The 12647-nt window shown below is 60.8% G+C and overlaps 4 protein-coding genes across 4 annotated transcripts; all 4 read left to right on the top strand.

Moving 5' to 3' along the window:
• Positions 1-490: 490 nt before the first annotated feature.
• Positions 491-2206, top strand: BJ171DRAFT_494244 (2-cys peroxiredoxin). The gene is made up of 6 exons (XM_053110009.1): positions 491-663; positions 847-929; positions 1043-1071; positions 1213-1222; positions 1332-1492; positions 1690-2206. The coding sequence occupies exons 1-6, from the start codon at positions 613-615 to the stop codon at positions 1983-1985; spliced, it is 630 nt and encodes a 209-aa protein (XP_052969402.1). The 5' UTR covers positions 491-612; the 3' UTR covers positions 1986-2206.
• A 619-nt stretch (positions 2207-2825) lies between these two features.
• BJ171DRAFT_494243 (phosphatidylinositol 3 and 4-kinase-domain-containing protein) lies at positions 2826-5363 on the top strand. The gene has a single exon (XM_053110008.1). The coding sequence runs from the start codon at positions 2860-2862 to the stop codon at positions 5191-5193; it is 2334 nt and encodes a 777-aa protein (XP_052969401.1). The 5' UTR covers positions 2826-2859; the 3' UTR covers positions 5194-5363.
• Positions 5364-5724: 361 nt separating this feature from the next.
• On the top strand, positions 5725-8452 carry BJ171DRAFT_494241 (ClpP/crotonase-like domain-containing protein). Its single transcript, XM_053110007.1, has 7 exons — positions 5725-6091; positions 6335-6417; positions 6579-6688; positions 6969-7189; positions 7300-7474; positions 7652-7715; positions 7897-8452. Exons 1-7 carry the CDS (start codon positions 6044-6046, stop codon positions 8048-8050), a joined length of 855 nt encoding a protein of 284 aa, XP_052969400.1. The 5' UTR covers positions 5725-6043; the 3' UTR covers positions 8051-8452.
• Positions 8453-11243: 2791 nt separating this feature from the next.
• On the top strand, positions 11244-12222 carry BJ171DRAFT_494238 (uncharacterized protein). Its single transcript, XM_053110006.1, has 2 exons — positions 11244-11480; positions 11814-12222. Exons 1-2 carry the CDS (start codon positions 11397-11399, stop codon positions 12174-12176), a joined length of 447 nt encoding a protein of 148 aa, XP_052969399.1. The 5' UTR covers positions 11244-11396; the 3' UTR covers positions 12177-12222.
• The last annotated feature ends 425 nt before the right edge of the window (positions 12223-12647 follow it).

Here is a 12647-nt window from a genome sequence, read left to right as displayed (position 1 = left end):
GGTCGGAACTGGGGTGTCCGAAAGGCAGTTCTCAGAACGGGTCATGGTGAGGGAGAATGAGGATATGAGAGGTTCGGGGCCGGGAGAAACCGGGGCGGAGGGGTCCCGGAACGGAGCGGGACGGAGCGGGACGGCAAGCGAATGCCAAATCGGGCCAGAGCACGTGTGGGAAGCAACGCTGTTGATTGGCTAGCGAGCAGTCCCAAAATGGCATCGTTCGGACGAGGCTGCACCAGACTGTCGGCACACACGTGACTCATTCTGTGTCTTAATGTGCCTGCTGACCAGGTCCCGAGCCGAACACAGCCACTGTAGAGGGGTCACGTCCTATTTTTTTCATCGTGTTGGCGTCTGAGCAACCCAATATCGCCCACCTTGCGCCCCCACCCTTTCCCCAGCCGCCCACTCCCCCCCTCCGCTCGCCTCCCTCCCGTCTTTCTCCGCTCATGGCAGCGATGCGCAGCCCGAGTTTCGTCGGTGTTCCATCAATTTTCCCTTCTTTGGCGGCCTGCATTTGTCACCGCCCGGCCGACTACAAAAGGCACGCCTCCCGCCCCTCCTGTCTTGCTGACCTCGCTCCCGTCTCCTGCCATAGCACCGACATCCACCGCCATGACCTGCCCCTTCCTCCAGTCCACCTCCAACGGCCCCGCCCGTGTCCAGGTGAGCCTCCTTCCGCCGGTCGCTGGCCTGCTGCCAACCTTGGTCCCAGCATTCTGCCGATCTCGATCCCGATCGCCTGTTGCGCGATCTCGTGGACGGCAGATCCCTCGCTGTATATCCGCAGCCAGCTGACCCCCCCCTTTTCTCCCGAACCCATTGGCACGGCTTGCTGCACGATTGCAGAAACCCGCTCCCAAGTGGACCGCTGAGGCCGTCGTCAACGGCGAGTTCAAGACCCTCAGCCTCGATGACTACAAGGGAAAGTGGTGGGTATCTGGGCCGCCTTGGTGGCGCCAAAGACTGCCTCGGGTGTGCCGCGTTCCTGCCCTCTCTGCGGCTCCATTCTGATCTGGTCTGATCTCCGGCACCGTCTATCCAGGCTCGTCTTCTTCTTCTACCCCCTGGACTGTAAGTTGCGCCGCCTCAGCCACCAGGCACCTGTCTGCTGCCCAACGGCCTCCCTGACCCAACGGCCTCCATGACCCGACCCTGTCGATACTGACCTCATCGACTCTTTGTCCTCCGTGTGTCGTACTGCACATCCTCCAGTCACCTTTGTGTGAGTATTGCCGATCTGCTCGCCGTCAAAGCCATCTGCCACTATTTGCGCTTGTGCTCTGGGATTCTCGCTCGGTCAACTGACACCCGGTCGCTCCGCCGCTCTGCAGCTGCCCCACCGAGATCATCTCCTACAGCGACCGTGTCGATGAGTTCAAGAAGCTCAACGCCGAGGTTGTCGGTGTCTCGATCGACTCCAAGTTCTCCCATCTGGCTTGGATCAACCAGCCCCGCAAGGCCGGTGGTCTCGGCGAGATGAAGATTCCTCTTGGTAAGCGGCGGCTGTGATACGGTCCGTCCGCCAGCACACACATCCTCGAGCGAGCAGGGTGTTGTGGACGACGACGACGACGACGACGACGACGACGAGGATTCCTAAGGGGGCTCCCCAAGGGCTCCCCAAGGGCCACCACGGCCGACCTCAGGTTCTAACTGTGCCGTGTCTTCCAACCCCTGCCTCGCATACAGTCGCCGACATCACCAAGCAGATCTCGCACGACTATGGTGTCCTCCTCGATGCCGGAGATGACAAGGGTGTTGCTCTCCGCGGCACCTTCATCATCGACCCCAAGGGCATTGTCCGCCAGATCACCATCAACGATCTCGGCATTGGCCGCAGCATCGACGAGACCCTCCGTCTCCTCGAGGCCACCCAGTTTGTCGACGAGCACGGCGATGTCTGCCCCGCCAACTGGAAGCGTGGCGCCAAGACCATGAAGGCCGATGTCCACCTCGCCCAGGAGTACTTCAGCGCTGTCAACTAAGGGGCACCCCTCTGCCGTGCCCGAGGACGACAGGGGTAACCGGCGAACAACCAACCCCTCGGCTGGCCACAGCGACAGCGAGCGGATCTCGATCCAGGTGTCTTGCACCCCTCGTCCCTTGCAGCCTATTCTCTCTCTCTCTCTCCTCACCTTGCTTGTAAATTCCATCGAGCCAACGGCGTTCTTCTGCCGCCTCCCAATATACAGCACTTTCTGTCATATCCGTCGCCATGATGCGTGCATCTGTTCCGCCAGCGCGCGGATGATCCTCGTCGAAGCAGCCCAGCCCCGACGAAAGTGTCAGGACTCGGTCATCGCAAGCACTCCCTCCCCCACCCGTCCAAGGATGGCGAGCTCGGCGGCGTGGCTGAGCGCCGCTTGGCTTGGCTTGGGTTGGGTTGGTTGTCTCTGGGCCGCCTTGGGGAGATGCAAGAGGGATGGATATTGGGAAGCGATGCAGACATACGGCCTCGATGCATGGCAGCCGGCATATCGACGGTGATGATGGCTGACGATCTGCTGCGGTGGAACAGAGGCACCGCCGACAGCCAGGGGAATGGCATCGCACGGCTGAGCACGGCCGATACGGAGGGACACTGCCCGGGATTGCCCCGCAGACACCACCCCGTCGATCAGGGCCATGGCCCACCCATCCTTGGCCCGCAGCCCGTCTGTATCGATCCGTTGATCACTCACTTGATCACTCACTTGATCACTCGCTTGATCACTCGCTTGCTTGCTTGATCACTCGGTTGTTTGCTTGATCACTGGCCTGCCCACTGGCCGCTCGCCCGCTTGCTGCCTGCTTGCTGGGCCGCAGCGTCCATCACGGGGTTCGGACTTTGCCCTCCTCCCCATCCACCGGCGGGGCTCGATGGGGGGCTGGCCGCACCGCACCTCTCTCGCAATCCATCGTTCACTCGCCTGCCAAAGTCTGTCTCTCGTCTGTCGGGTCCGTCGCTCCTGTCTGTCGGACGCAGCTATTTCTCTGGTCGGCGCCGTCTTTCTCTTCCTCTCGCTTCATCCCGAGCCACCGTCCTCCTGGTGCTGGCCTTGCGCGCTGTCCCGTCGCTGGACCCTCGGCCTCTTGCCCCCAAATTGCACATTGCATTTGTGGTGCCCATCTCCATTTCGCCCTGCAATCCTGTTCCACATTCCGTCGCCGTCTCCACTGCGCTGCTCCCCTATCACCATGGCATCCAACTCCAGCTCGCCAGCTCCCCCGATTCCCGAGCCCCCGGCGCATCCATCCCCATCCACCTGCGACAGCAACACCCCACATCCATATCCCCATTCCTCTGCCGAGCATCCTGACAGGCGCAGCGAGGGCGACATGGACGATACCCAAGCCGACTCGTCGGTCACCTCTCCGCTGCTGCGGGACTCGGACGGCAACTACCACGTCGATCCCGGGAGCCGCCTCACACGGCATGCCCACACCCCGAGCATCATGGACATTCACGAAACGGGTGTCTTTGCCGGCCCACGAGCCGCCGCAGACTCGCTTGTCGATCCGCCAAAGAGCTGGATTCCCGTCGTCCCGCCCGTCACGCCCGTCTCGGCCACACAGTTCCTTGAGATTGTCGAGGAGGTGCGGGCTGCCATCGACGAGGGCATCTACCCGACACGCATCGCCCAGGGCTCGTCAGGATCGTACTTTTGCCGCAACCGCCAGGGCGAGATCGTCGGGGTCTTCAAGCCCAAGAACGAAGAGCCCTATGGCCACCTCAACCCAAAGTGGGTCAAGTGGCTCCACAAGAACCTGCTGCCGTGCTGCTTTGGCCGCTCGTGCCTGATTCCCAACCTCGGGTATATCTCCGAGGCCGCGGCCTCGTACATGGACCGTCGGCTGCAGCTCAACATCGTGCCCCGCACCGAGATTGTCCGGCTGGCTTCGCCTACGTTCTCTTACTCGACGCGCGATCGCCGGGCCTACGAGAGCGGCAAGGCCCTGCCCCTCAAAATCGGTAGCTTCCAGCTCTTCCTGAAGGGCTACAAGGATGCCACCACGTTCTTCAGGGAAGGCTACACGCAGTCGCTGCGATCCGATGGCGGCTATGCCAGCAACAACAACAGCAGCACCAGCCTGGCGAACGTTGGCGACCCCAGCAGCAGCAGTAGCAGCCTCGCCACCGCCCCGACTCCTCCTGCCGCCGACGGCATCTGGTCGCGGGGTGCCCAGAACGACTTTCGCTGGGGGTTCGAGCGCCTGGTGATCCTCGACTATCTGATTCGCAACACCGACCGCGGCTCCGACAACTGGATGGTCCGCGTCAACGAGGAGCCGCGCATGGTGCGCAAAAAGTCGTCGAGCGAATCCATCTTCTCGTTTGCATACGAGGCCGGCAAGATCGGATACGGCTTCATCACGGGCAGCAACGCACCCACGCTCGTCAGCCCCGATGCGGCCGCTGAACAAGTTGCTGCGGCTGCGACTATAGTGGCACACACACGCACCAAAGGCAAGCAGGTCGTCGGTGATGCTGCTGCTGCGTCGGTGCCACTGCTGAGCGCCTTCGAAGCCTTGACCACAGCCGACAGCGTCGCTGGCGGCTCTGAGGCGGCAGTCGCCAATGCCGCGCATCGCGGAAGCGAGCCCTCGCTTCATCGCCCGGCCCTGTTGCAAGTTCCTGCAGAGGCCCTTGCCCAGACGCTGCCGCCGCCTGAGCGGCTGCCAACCATCCAGATAGCGGCCATCGACAACGGCCTGGCATTCCCGTTCAAGCACCCGGACCAATGGAGATCCTACCCGTACGGCTGGGCCAACCTCGGGATCGCGCGCATCCCGTTCTCGAACGAAACGCGGGAGGGCTGTCTCCATCTGCTCACGTCGCAGCAGTGGTGGCAGGAGACCATGCGGGGCCTCGAGCAACTCTTCCGGCTCGACCCGGACTTTAGTCCACGCATGTTCAAGCGCCAGAAAGCCGTCATCCGCGGACAGGGCTACAACCTGGTCGAGATGCTGCGGCGCAGTGAGCTTGCCGCTGCCGACGCACCGGGGCTCCCGGCCGACATCGCCTGGGTTCAGAACGGCTCGCCGTACGATCTGATTCGCCGGCCTCTGGTCACTGTCGACGAGTATGACGACGAGGAAGACCCCGACGGCATCGACTTTCGGCACCACCCGCACGACTACCACGGCTGGAAGAAAGTCAAGCGCACCTTCACCACCTTTGCCAGCAAGCAGCCGTGCTGCACATGGTGCTGATCGACCGGCACCAACGGCCATCGAGACAAGTGCGGTGGACGGGGCCACAAAGGGGTACAGCGAGTATTGTTCCTGCTGCCTCGAAGCTGAGTCGGAGCTGCTGATTTTCCACACACATGCCATGCTGACCGCAGATCTGTTCGATTCTAATACACTCGATTGCAAACCAATTACAGCCTCCACCCAAAAGGGGCGCCCTGTTTCTTGTCGCTGACCGACCGCATGCTTTTGGGTGGAACTGCATTTTATTCTCTTTGTCCCAAGCGTACCATCACGACGCATTTCCCAGAGTCAAGACGAGTAGGAATACGCCTCGAGTCCCCGTCGCCTGGGATCCTGGGATTTTGGAACCACAGCGCCGCCGCAGGTTGGTATGTGGGAATCGAGGACATCTAGCATCTCTGGGCACCCGACCCAAAACCAAATCCGATTGATGAGCCTCGGCCGGCTATGAGCATGTATGCATCCGCTGCCCAGAACGACAATCCGGGCTGGTTTGCGAGCCAGCCAGCCAGCCAGCCAGCCAGCCAACCACGCTTGATCATGGGAACAAACCCCCGAGCCTGTTTTCATGTGACGGCTTGCTGCTCGTCCTCTCTTCCGCCTGCTCTCGACAGCCGAGCCCTGCCGTTTGTCGTATTTCAGCTGCCGATAGCCCCCCGCCCCAAGGTCGATCGCCTCGCCAGCTCATATCGCTGCTCTTTCGCTCGCCCCTTCCGACCTCTGCCGGGCTTGCCGCTTGCCCCCATCTCGGATATCGTGCTACGCGACTCAGAAGCTGCTCCTCCGCAACTGCCCTCCGATTCTTCAGCCAACGTTTCTTCAGCCAACGCTTCTTTGTGGGGCAGAGATGGATATCCGATACGTCTTTGAGGTGCCCAAGGCCCCGGCTTACGAGGTGACCGCTCGCTCCCTGAACATGGCGTTATCTGCACTAGCGCATCGTGGCTGGACCCAGCGAGCACGGTGCCTTTTGCCGCATAGAGGAGGGGGGGGAGTGAATTCCTTTGGCAATGGAACGATGGCCGTGGACTCTTTGAAGCGGCATTTCATGCGATGGTCGTTGCCTGGGCTCACTCCCGTTCATCCACGTCTCCGATCCCTATTGCTGTCGCTTCTGATCTGCATGTGCCCTCTGCAGACCCTTGCGCTGTCCTTCCCGGAGTGGGGTGTCGTCCGGGTCGACTTGAACCGCCCCAAGAAACTCAACACCATGAACGACAAGTGCGTGCCGCATTCCTCAGGGAGCTCCTCTCAGCATAGCATCTCCCAATCCTCCGCCAGCGTTATGGATCCATTCCCTCTGATCAACTGTTGTGCTTCTTTCCTCCGCATCTGCCTCCCCCCCCTCCTCTTCTTATCTTTGCGCTCGCCCGGATGCCCAGGTTCTGGACCGAGATGCGCCAATGCTTCGAGTGGATCAGCGATCAGTACGATCTGCTCTGTTGTGTGATCACTGGAGGCGAGTCCAAGGCGTTCACGGCCGGCATCGATCGTACGTAGCAGCAATTCTTGAGGCCACGGTCGACGGACTGCTCCACGATCGGGAGAAGCTCGCATATGGGTGCATATTTGGCTTCGTCGCGGCCACTGGATGCCTCTGGATGCCTCTGGATGCCTCTGGATGGTAAAATGCCCGACAGAGGTCTCTTCTTCCCTTCAGCGATATCGCTGCGACGCACCATCATGGCACCACGTCCTCCAAGGGCCGATATCTGACTGATTCTCTCCATGGCTCATTCGGGTGTATCTGCTCCATATCCCTTCCCTCGCAGTCGAGATGCTCAAGGACTTTACCCAGGGCAAGGATCCCTCCCGCAATGCCCTGCGGATGTATCCCATCGTCAAGAAGCTCCAGGCGGCCTTCACAGCGATCGAGAGCTGCAGGATCCCCGTCATAGCGGCGGTCCATGGTGCTTGCATCGGCGGCGGCATCGATCTCATCACAGCTTGCGATATCCGTCTGAGCACCCGCGACGCAGTCTTTACCATCAAGGTAGCGATATCGATGGCGGCAGGACGGCGTCTTGATGGCCATGACCGGACACGACTCTGATATTTCTTATCCTCTGTTTCGCCGGCATGCTCGACTGCAACCGAGCAAAGGAGGTGGATGTTGGACTCGCTGCCGATGTCGGGACGCTCCAGCGCATGCCCAAGGTCGTCGGGAACATGGGCTGGGTCCGGGAGCTGGCTTATACCGGTCGGGTGTTTGACGGCGCCGAGGCCGTTCGACACGGCTTGGTCAATCAAGTCTACGACAGCAAGGCAGCCCTGATCGGTTCGTATCTTCTTGTTTCGGTCAAGCGACGCGATGGATGATGGGTGATGGGTGGTGAATGATGGGTGGTGAATGATGGGTGGTGAATGATGGGTGGTGAATGCAGCTCTGCCGTGCTGCAGAGCATCTAAGCTGGGGTACTGATTCCAATGTCGACACCGCTCGTCCTCCGTCCAGAGGGTGCGCTGGCCCTGGCGAGCAAGATATCGAAAAAGTCGCCAATTGCCGTGGCGGGTACAAAGTAAGTCGACGAGCGAGCAATATCGGCAGTGATATGCGAGACAGAGAAGCTGGAGCCAGTCCGAGTCTGGCTTCTCCAACAAGCACCTGGCTTGGATCGAAGGCAAGCACAAGCAGTTTCACACACCAAAGTAACGCATCGTCATGGTCCCTCGTCCTGCCTCCCTTGCCTTGCTGTCCAGACACATCCTCAACCACGCCCAGAACCACAGCATCGCCGAGGGACTGGATTACGTGGCGGTTTGGAACTCGGGCATGATCCAGACCTCCGACATTGCGGTCGCGACCAAGGCCATCACCAGCAAGAATCCAAGCCCTGTGTTCAGCAAGCTCTGAGCGGGCAACGTGGCAGTGGAGGCCGGAGGAGGTGTGGTACACACCGCAATGGTTACGACATTCACGAGCGCATGAGTGGTGCCGGAATGAGTGCCATGTGGACCACCAGGTGGGCCGCCATGTGGGGCCGAGCATGCGTGGTGGGGAGGGGCGACATGCACCTGGCGTGGGAACCGCAAGAGCAAGACAGGCAGACGAGAGGATGCTGTGGCCCGGTAGACCGGCATCGGCCGCTGTCCTCAGGCCGGATGGCGATGGGTGCGTGTCGGGCAGCCGAGCTTGCCGAATACAGTTTCTAGAGCAGGCCCATGTGTGAGTGCGGCTGTATGTGCATGATTGATTCTCGCGGATGTGAAAGCTGGCAGGCCCGGTTGCCGATCCGACAAAACCGGGCCAGGAACGGCGTCGAAGTGCGAGCCTCGATCGGGGATGCAACGGGGCAATCACTTGGCCAGGCCGGGATGCGATCGCTCGGATGCAGCCAACCAACCAGCTCGATGCGCTATGGCTTTCGCCGGAGCGGGTCCGTTTCGGCGCCCTCGGCCACACGGGCATCGGCACGGACGCTGCCGGATCGGAGATAGGGAACCCTCGAGGACCAACATTGCAGCACCCGTCCCCGAGAGCACTCCGTCGAGATAGAGAGCCCGCTCTTTTTTTTCCTTCGTCGTCGTCCTCTCCATCCTCCGTGATCACGATGGCGACGACTGCGGTGACTCGTGTGAATCGGAGGCCAGCCACGGTCAGACGCACTCTCCTCATCTCTCCAAACAAATCACGGAGTGGATCCAAAAGAGTTTCGGATAGCGAGTGTGTGGCTGCCGCCAATGGCGATGGCGGGATTGCTGGCGGAGATTGTTGATGGCGAGCCCCCTCCCCTGCCCGACACAAATGTGGGGGGCGGCGGACGGTGATTGGACGAAGAGGCGGATCAGGGAAGCAGGGGCAGTGGATGACTGGCGGCCACAGGCAGTCGTGGGCAGTTTCAAATCCGGGATGTGGTTGGGCAGTACTCGGAGCAGGAGGGGCAAAGCGACGGACTTCATCGCGGGCGAGTATGGAGAGATGGAGAAGGAAAAAAGCGATATGACGCCCTTCACGGGCCGCTCTGGACCGTGGTTGGTGGTAAATGGACGGCGAGGCCAATGCGGATGGCGAGAAATCTGGTGTGGGGACGAGCGACCAACCAGCGAACGACCGACCGGCGAACGACCAACCAGCGGACAACTAATCGGCGGCCATGCGGGGTATGTTCCACGCAGCCCCGGACAGGCATTCGCTATCGCCCCGTTGGTCATCGGCGCAGTCGTATCGGCGAAGGGCACATCCGAAGGGGGCGGGAACAGCTGACGTGCCCGACAGAGCGCCTCGGTTCCTCCTCGGTTCCTCCTCGGTCCCTCCTCGCTCTCGCAGTTGCCGCCTCGCTCCCCCAACACAATGCGTGTCGACCTGCAACGAGGCGCCGTCTCGCCATCGCCCTCGCCATCGCCCTCGCCATCGCCACGCTTTCGCCATCGCTATCAAAGCACCACCCGCAGCCAATCCCGTCGCCCGCCCGGTTGCGCACGGCCGTGTCGGTCCCGCGCGCTCTCGGCGTGTCGATGTGCATTGCGTTGCGGGCAATGTCGCCATCGCCGCCGCCGCTGTGACATATAAAACCGAGGCGCTTCCCTGTCCCCTCCCGGATTCCCACAACCGCTTCTGCCTTTTCTGACAAACCGCCCCCCACCTGGCTTTGTCACCGAGTTTTGACAACAGCGTCTTCTTCCTGACAAATCGGCCCTTCGCGCTCTGCTTCCACAGCTCCTGCTTTGCCTTTCCAGCGCATATATAGCCACCCCGCCTCCTCGCTGCAACTCGCTGCAACTCGCTCGTCTCAAGCTACTTGCGCTCCCACGCCCTGCGTACTACTCCCCACTACCCTTGACCCTTCTCAAGCCTCTGCTTCTTTGTACAAATGGATTTCGGTGGAATCGATCTCGACTGGTGCCCCTGTGGCAAGCGCACCCGCTCCAACGCCGACATGTACTGCTCCCGCGAATGCCGTGACCGCGAGGCCTCGCTGCCTTCCCCGGCCTCCATCCAGCTGACGCCTGTCTTTGGATTCTCGACCCGTGCCTCGTCGCACTCGCACTCGTACTCGCACCGCAAGAACTCGGTCCTCAGCATTGCATCCTCGCACTCGCCCCATAGCTCGCCTCGCTCGCACTTTGCGGCCGAGTCGCCCTCTGCATCGGACTTTTTCCTGGGTCCGCCTGCGGCCGACATCATGACTCCTCCTCCGTCGCCTCGCGGTCGCTCCTCCCACCGCCAGATGCTCTCGGTGCTCTCGGGCCCAGCCAAGACATAAGCGGGGGTACTCCCCCTTCCTGCCATCGGCTCCCTTTCTCTCTCAACCTTGATTGAAACCAATCCGGCACTCCTGCTGTGCATGTGTTTCCCATCCTGACCCTGCATCTGGTGGCTCATCGCTTTCACTGCGACCGTCAGCTCTGCCCATCAAGTTACTTGTCTCCTGTGTCCGTCTCCGCCCCGTTATTTCGTCCGGGCTTGGCGACTCGAACCCTCCGAAAGATCCTGATGCCCGGCGATGCGATGCGCCCTTAGATCCTAGACGGCAACTTTCCTCTTTATTTCCTCTTGCATTCGCTCGGCGAATGGCCTCGCCCCACGGAGTCCTCAAACGCCCTCGGGGACAGCGCTTCTGTACCGGCTCTCTCGGCAATCATGCCTGAGAACATCTGCTCCCCCTCGGGCGTCGTCCTTGTCGCTTCTGCGATCAGCGCTGTGGCCCGTTTCGGGGCAAGAAGGGCAGGACAGCGCTATGCCTTTCATCTCCTGTGGGCAGAAAAAGCCTCTGGCTGAATAGCCGCTCAATGATGCAAAAGAAGCACCCCCTCGTTTCTAGCAACTGAATATAACAATACACGTACTCATTCAGCATACACATATTCGTTCATATCAGTGTGGGGCGTTGATCGGAACATGGCCTGGACTAATGCTTCTTGGCACTGCTTGATACTGCTTGATACTGCTTGATACTGCTTGATACTGCTGATGCTGCTGGTGCTGCTGCACTGGCTGGCTGCAAATCTTCCCACGCCTGTCGATCTGCACGTCATCACGTGTCCAGGAGCCAGAGCAGAAAAAATGGAGCGCGATCGCAGCCGCTCTCCCTGTCGACCTTTCCTGCGCCCGATTGAAAGAGACCGACGCCGGCTGTGGACCAGCAAACTCCCCTCTCCCGCCTTCCTCCCCCCTGGACGCAGACAGCGCCAAGCAGAATCAAATCATTCCCGCTCACATCGAATAGCACAGCACAACGAACAGCACAACACCCACGACAATGGCCACAATCCATCCCCTCAACGTTTCAAAGCAGCAGGTCCTCTCGGTCTACCGTGGCCTGCTGAGAGAAGTCAACAAGCAGGTAACGACGCACGGCAGGAGACGAATGTGAAGCCGGGGAGGGGTAGAAGATTCGAGGCACATAACCTGGTGCGGAGTGGCCATGCACATGGCAGCGCAATTGGCAATCAAGCGATCGAGCGGCATGGCGATCAAGCGATGTGGCGATCAAGCGATGTGGCGGATGCTAACCAGTCGCTCGTCTGTCCTGGATGTCGGATCGCTTGTCTCCGTGGTTGGGTCCCTTCGCAACGACGACACCCGGTGGACTCAAACCATACCACCCTGTCATGCCACGACCATCATGATCATCGATCCCCCCAAACACCGGGAATTTGCTTATTGGCGCACCCAGTTCACCCGAACCAACCAGAACCTGCTGTGGAAGACCGAGCTCACGCTCCAGTTCCGCCTGGCGCAGTCGCTCGAGTCCCCCGAAGAGATCCAGCGACGCTTCCTCGATGCCAAAAACACCCTGACCCACCTGCACGCCGTCCGGACTCACAAGCACATGATGGCAACGTACTGGCCGGCTTCGGGGCTGACGGGGCAGGAAAAGATCGAGCGCACAGCGGGCAAGGTCGGCCTGGCGCTGCCCGAGATCCAGCTGAACGAGGAAGAAGCTGACCGCGAGGCGAGCCTGTTCATGGTCGGCCAGAAGCACTACAAGAAGGACACGCTGGTGGAGGAGTTCAAGAAGCAGCAGAGGCAGGAATAGATCTGCGCGTATGTGTCCGCCAGCGGCATGCGCTGCACCAGCCCAAACCTATTTCAATATCCGGGGCAGTCGGTTGTGCGTGGAGAGGCGCTGGATCTGTGTCGATGGGCATGCATATCCAGAAAGGCAGATGCCATGCGGCTCATATGGCTGTCACGGATTTTGTGCTGTATCTGGATCCGACACTTGGTCTGGCACTTGATCTGGTCTCGATCTGACCAACGGTGACGGACCGGGTCGCTGAGGCAGTGAATGGTCCCCGTGGTGATGTCGACCGGAGGCAATTGTGTGTCAAGCCGTTCCGATACCCGGACTCGACGCCCAGACTCGGTCCCCTGCATCAGCCCGCATGACCCAGCGAGCGGCATGCCGGCACGGCAGCCATGCGCAATGTCCGTGGCTTGCATCGTCTGTCGGGCTGCTGGCGTGAAAGGAAACAAGACCGTCGAGCGAGCTGCTGCTGGCAGAGCT

This window comes from Polychytrium aggregatum (genome assembly GCF_025602895.1).
Source record: "Polychytrium aggregatum strain JEL109 chromosome Unknown BJ171scaffold_8, whole genome shotgun sequence".
Classification (NCBI taxonomy): domain Eukaryota; kingdom Fungi; phylum Chytridiomycota; class Chytridiomycetes; order Polychytriales; genus Polychytrium; species Polychytrium aggregatum.
This window is presented reverse-complemented; position numbering and strand designations above follow the sequence as displayed.

Excerpts from the sequence above, each read along its gene's own strand:
- BJ171DRAFT_494241 (XM_053110007.1), top strand. The coding sequence starts at position 6,044 with ATGGATATCCGATACGTCTTTGAGGTGCCCAAGGCCCCGGCTTACGAG. Across the intron at positions 6,092-6,334 it reads CCAAGGCCCCGGCTTACGAG|ACCCTTGCGCTGTCCTTCCC; the intron begins GTGACCGCTCGC and ends TGCCCTCTGCAG. Across the intron at positions 6,689-6,968 it reads GTTCACGGCCGGCATCGATC|TCGAGATGCTCAAGGACTTT; the intron begins GTACGTAGCAGC and ends CTTCCCTCGCAG.
- BJ171DRAFT_494243 (XM_053110008.1), top strand. The coding sequence starts at position 2,860 with ATGGGGGGCTGGCCGCACCGCACCTCTCTCGCAATCCATCGTTCACTC.
- BJ171DRAFT_494244 (XM_053110009.1), top strand. The coding sequence starts at position 613 with ATGACCTGCCCCTTCCTCCAGTCCACCTCCAACGGCCCCGCCCGTGTC. Across the intron at positions 930-1,042 it reads GATGACTACAAGGGAAAGTG|GCTCGTCTTCTTCTTCTACC; the intron begins GTGGGTATCTGG and ends CCGTCTATCCAG. Across the intron at positions 1,493-1,689 it reads CGAGATGAAGATTCCTCTTG|TCGCCGACATCACCAAGCAG; the intron begins GTAAGCGGCGGC and ends CCTCGCATACAG.
- BJ171DRAFT_494238 (XM_053110006.1), top strand. The coding sequence starts at position 11,397 with ATGGCCACAATCCATCCCCTCAACGTTTCAAAGCAGCAGGTCCTCTCG. Across the intron at positions 11,481-11,813 it reads TGAGAGAAGTCAACAAGCAG|TTCACCCGAACCAACCAGAA; the intron begins GTAACGACGCAC and ends TGGCGCACCCAG.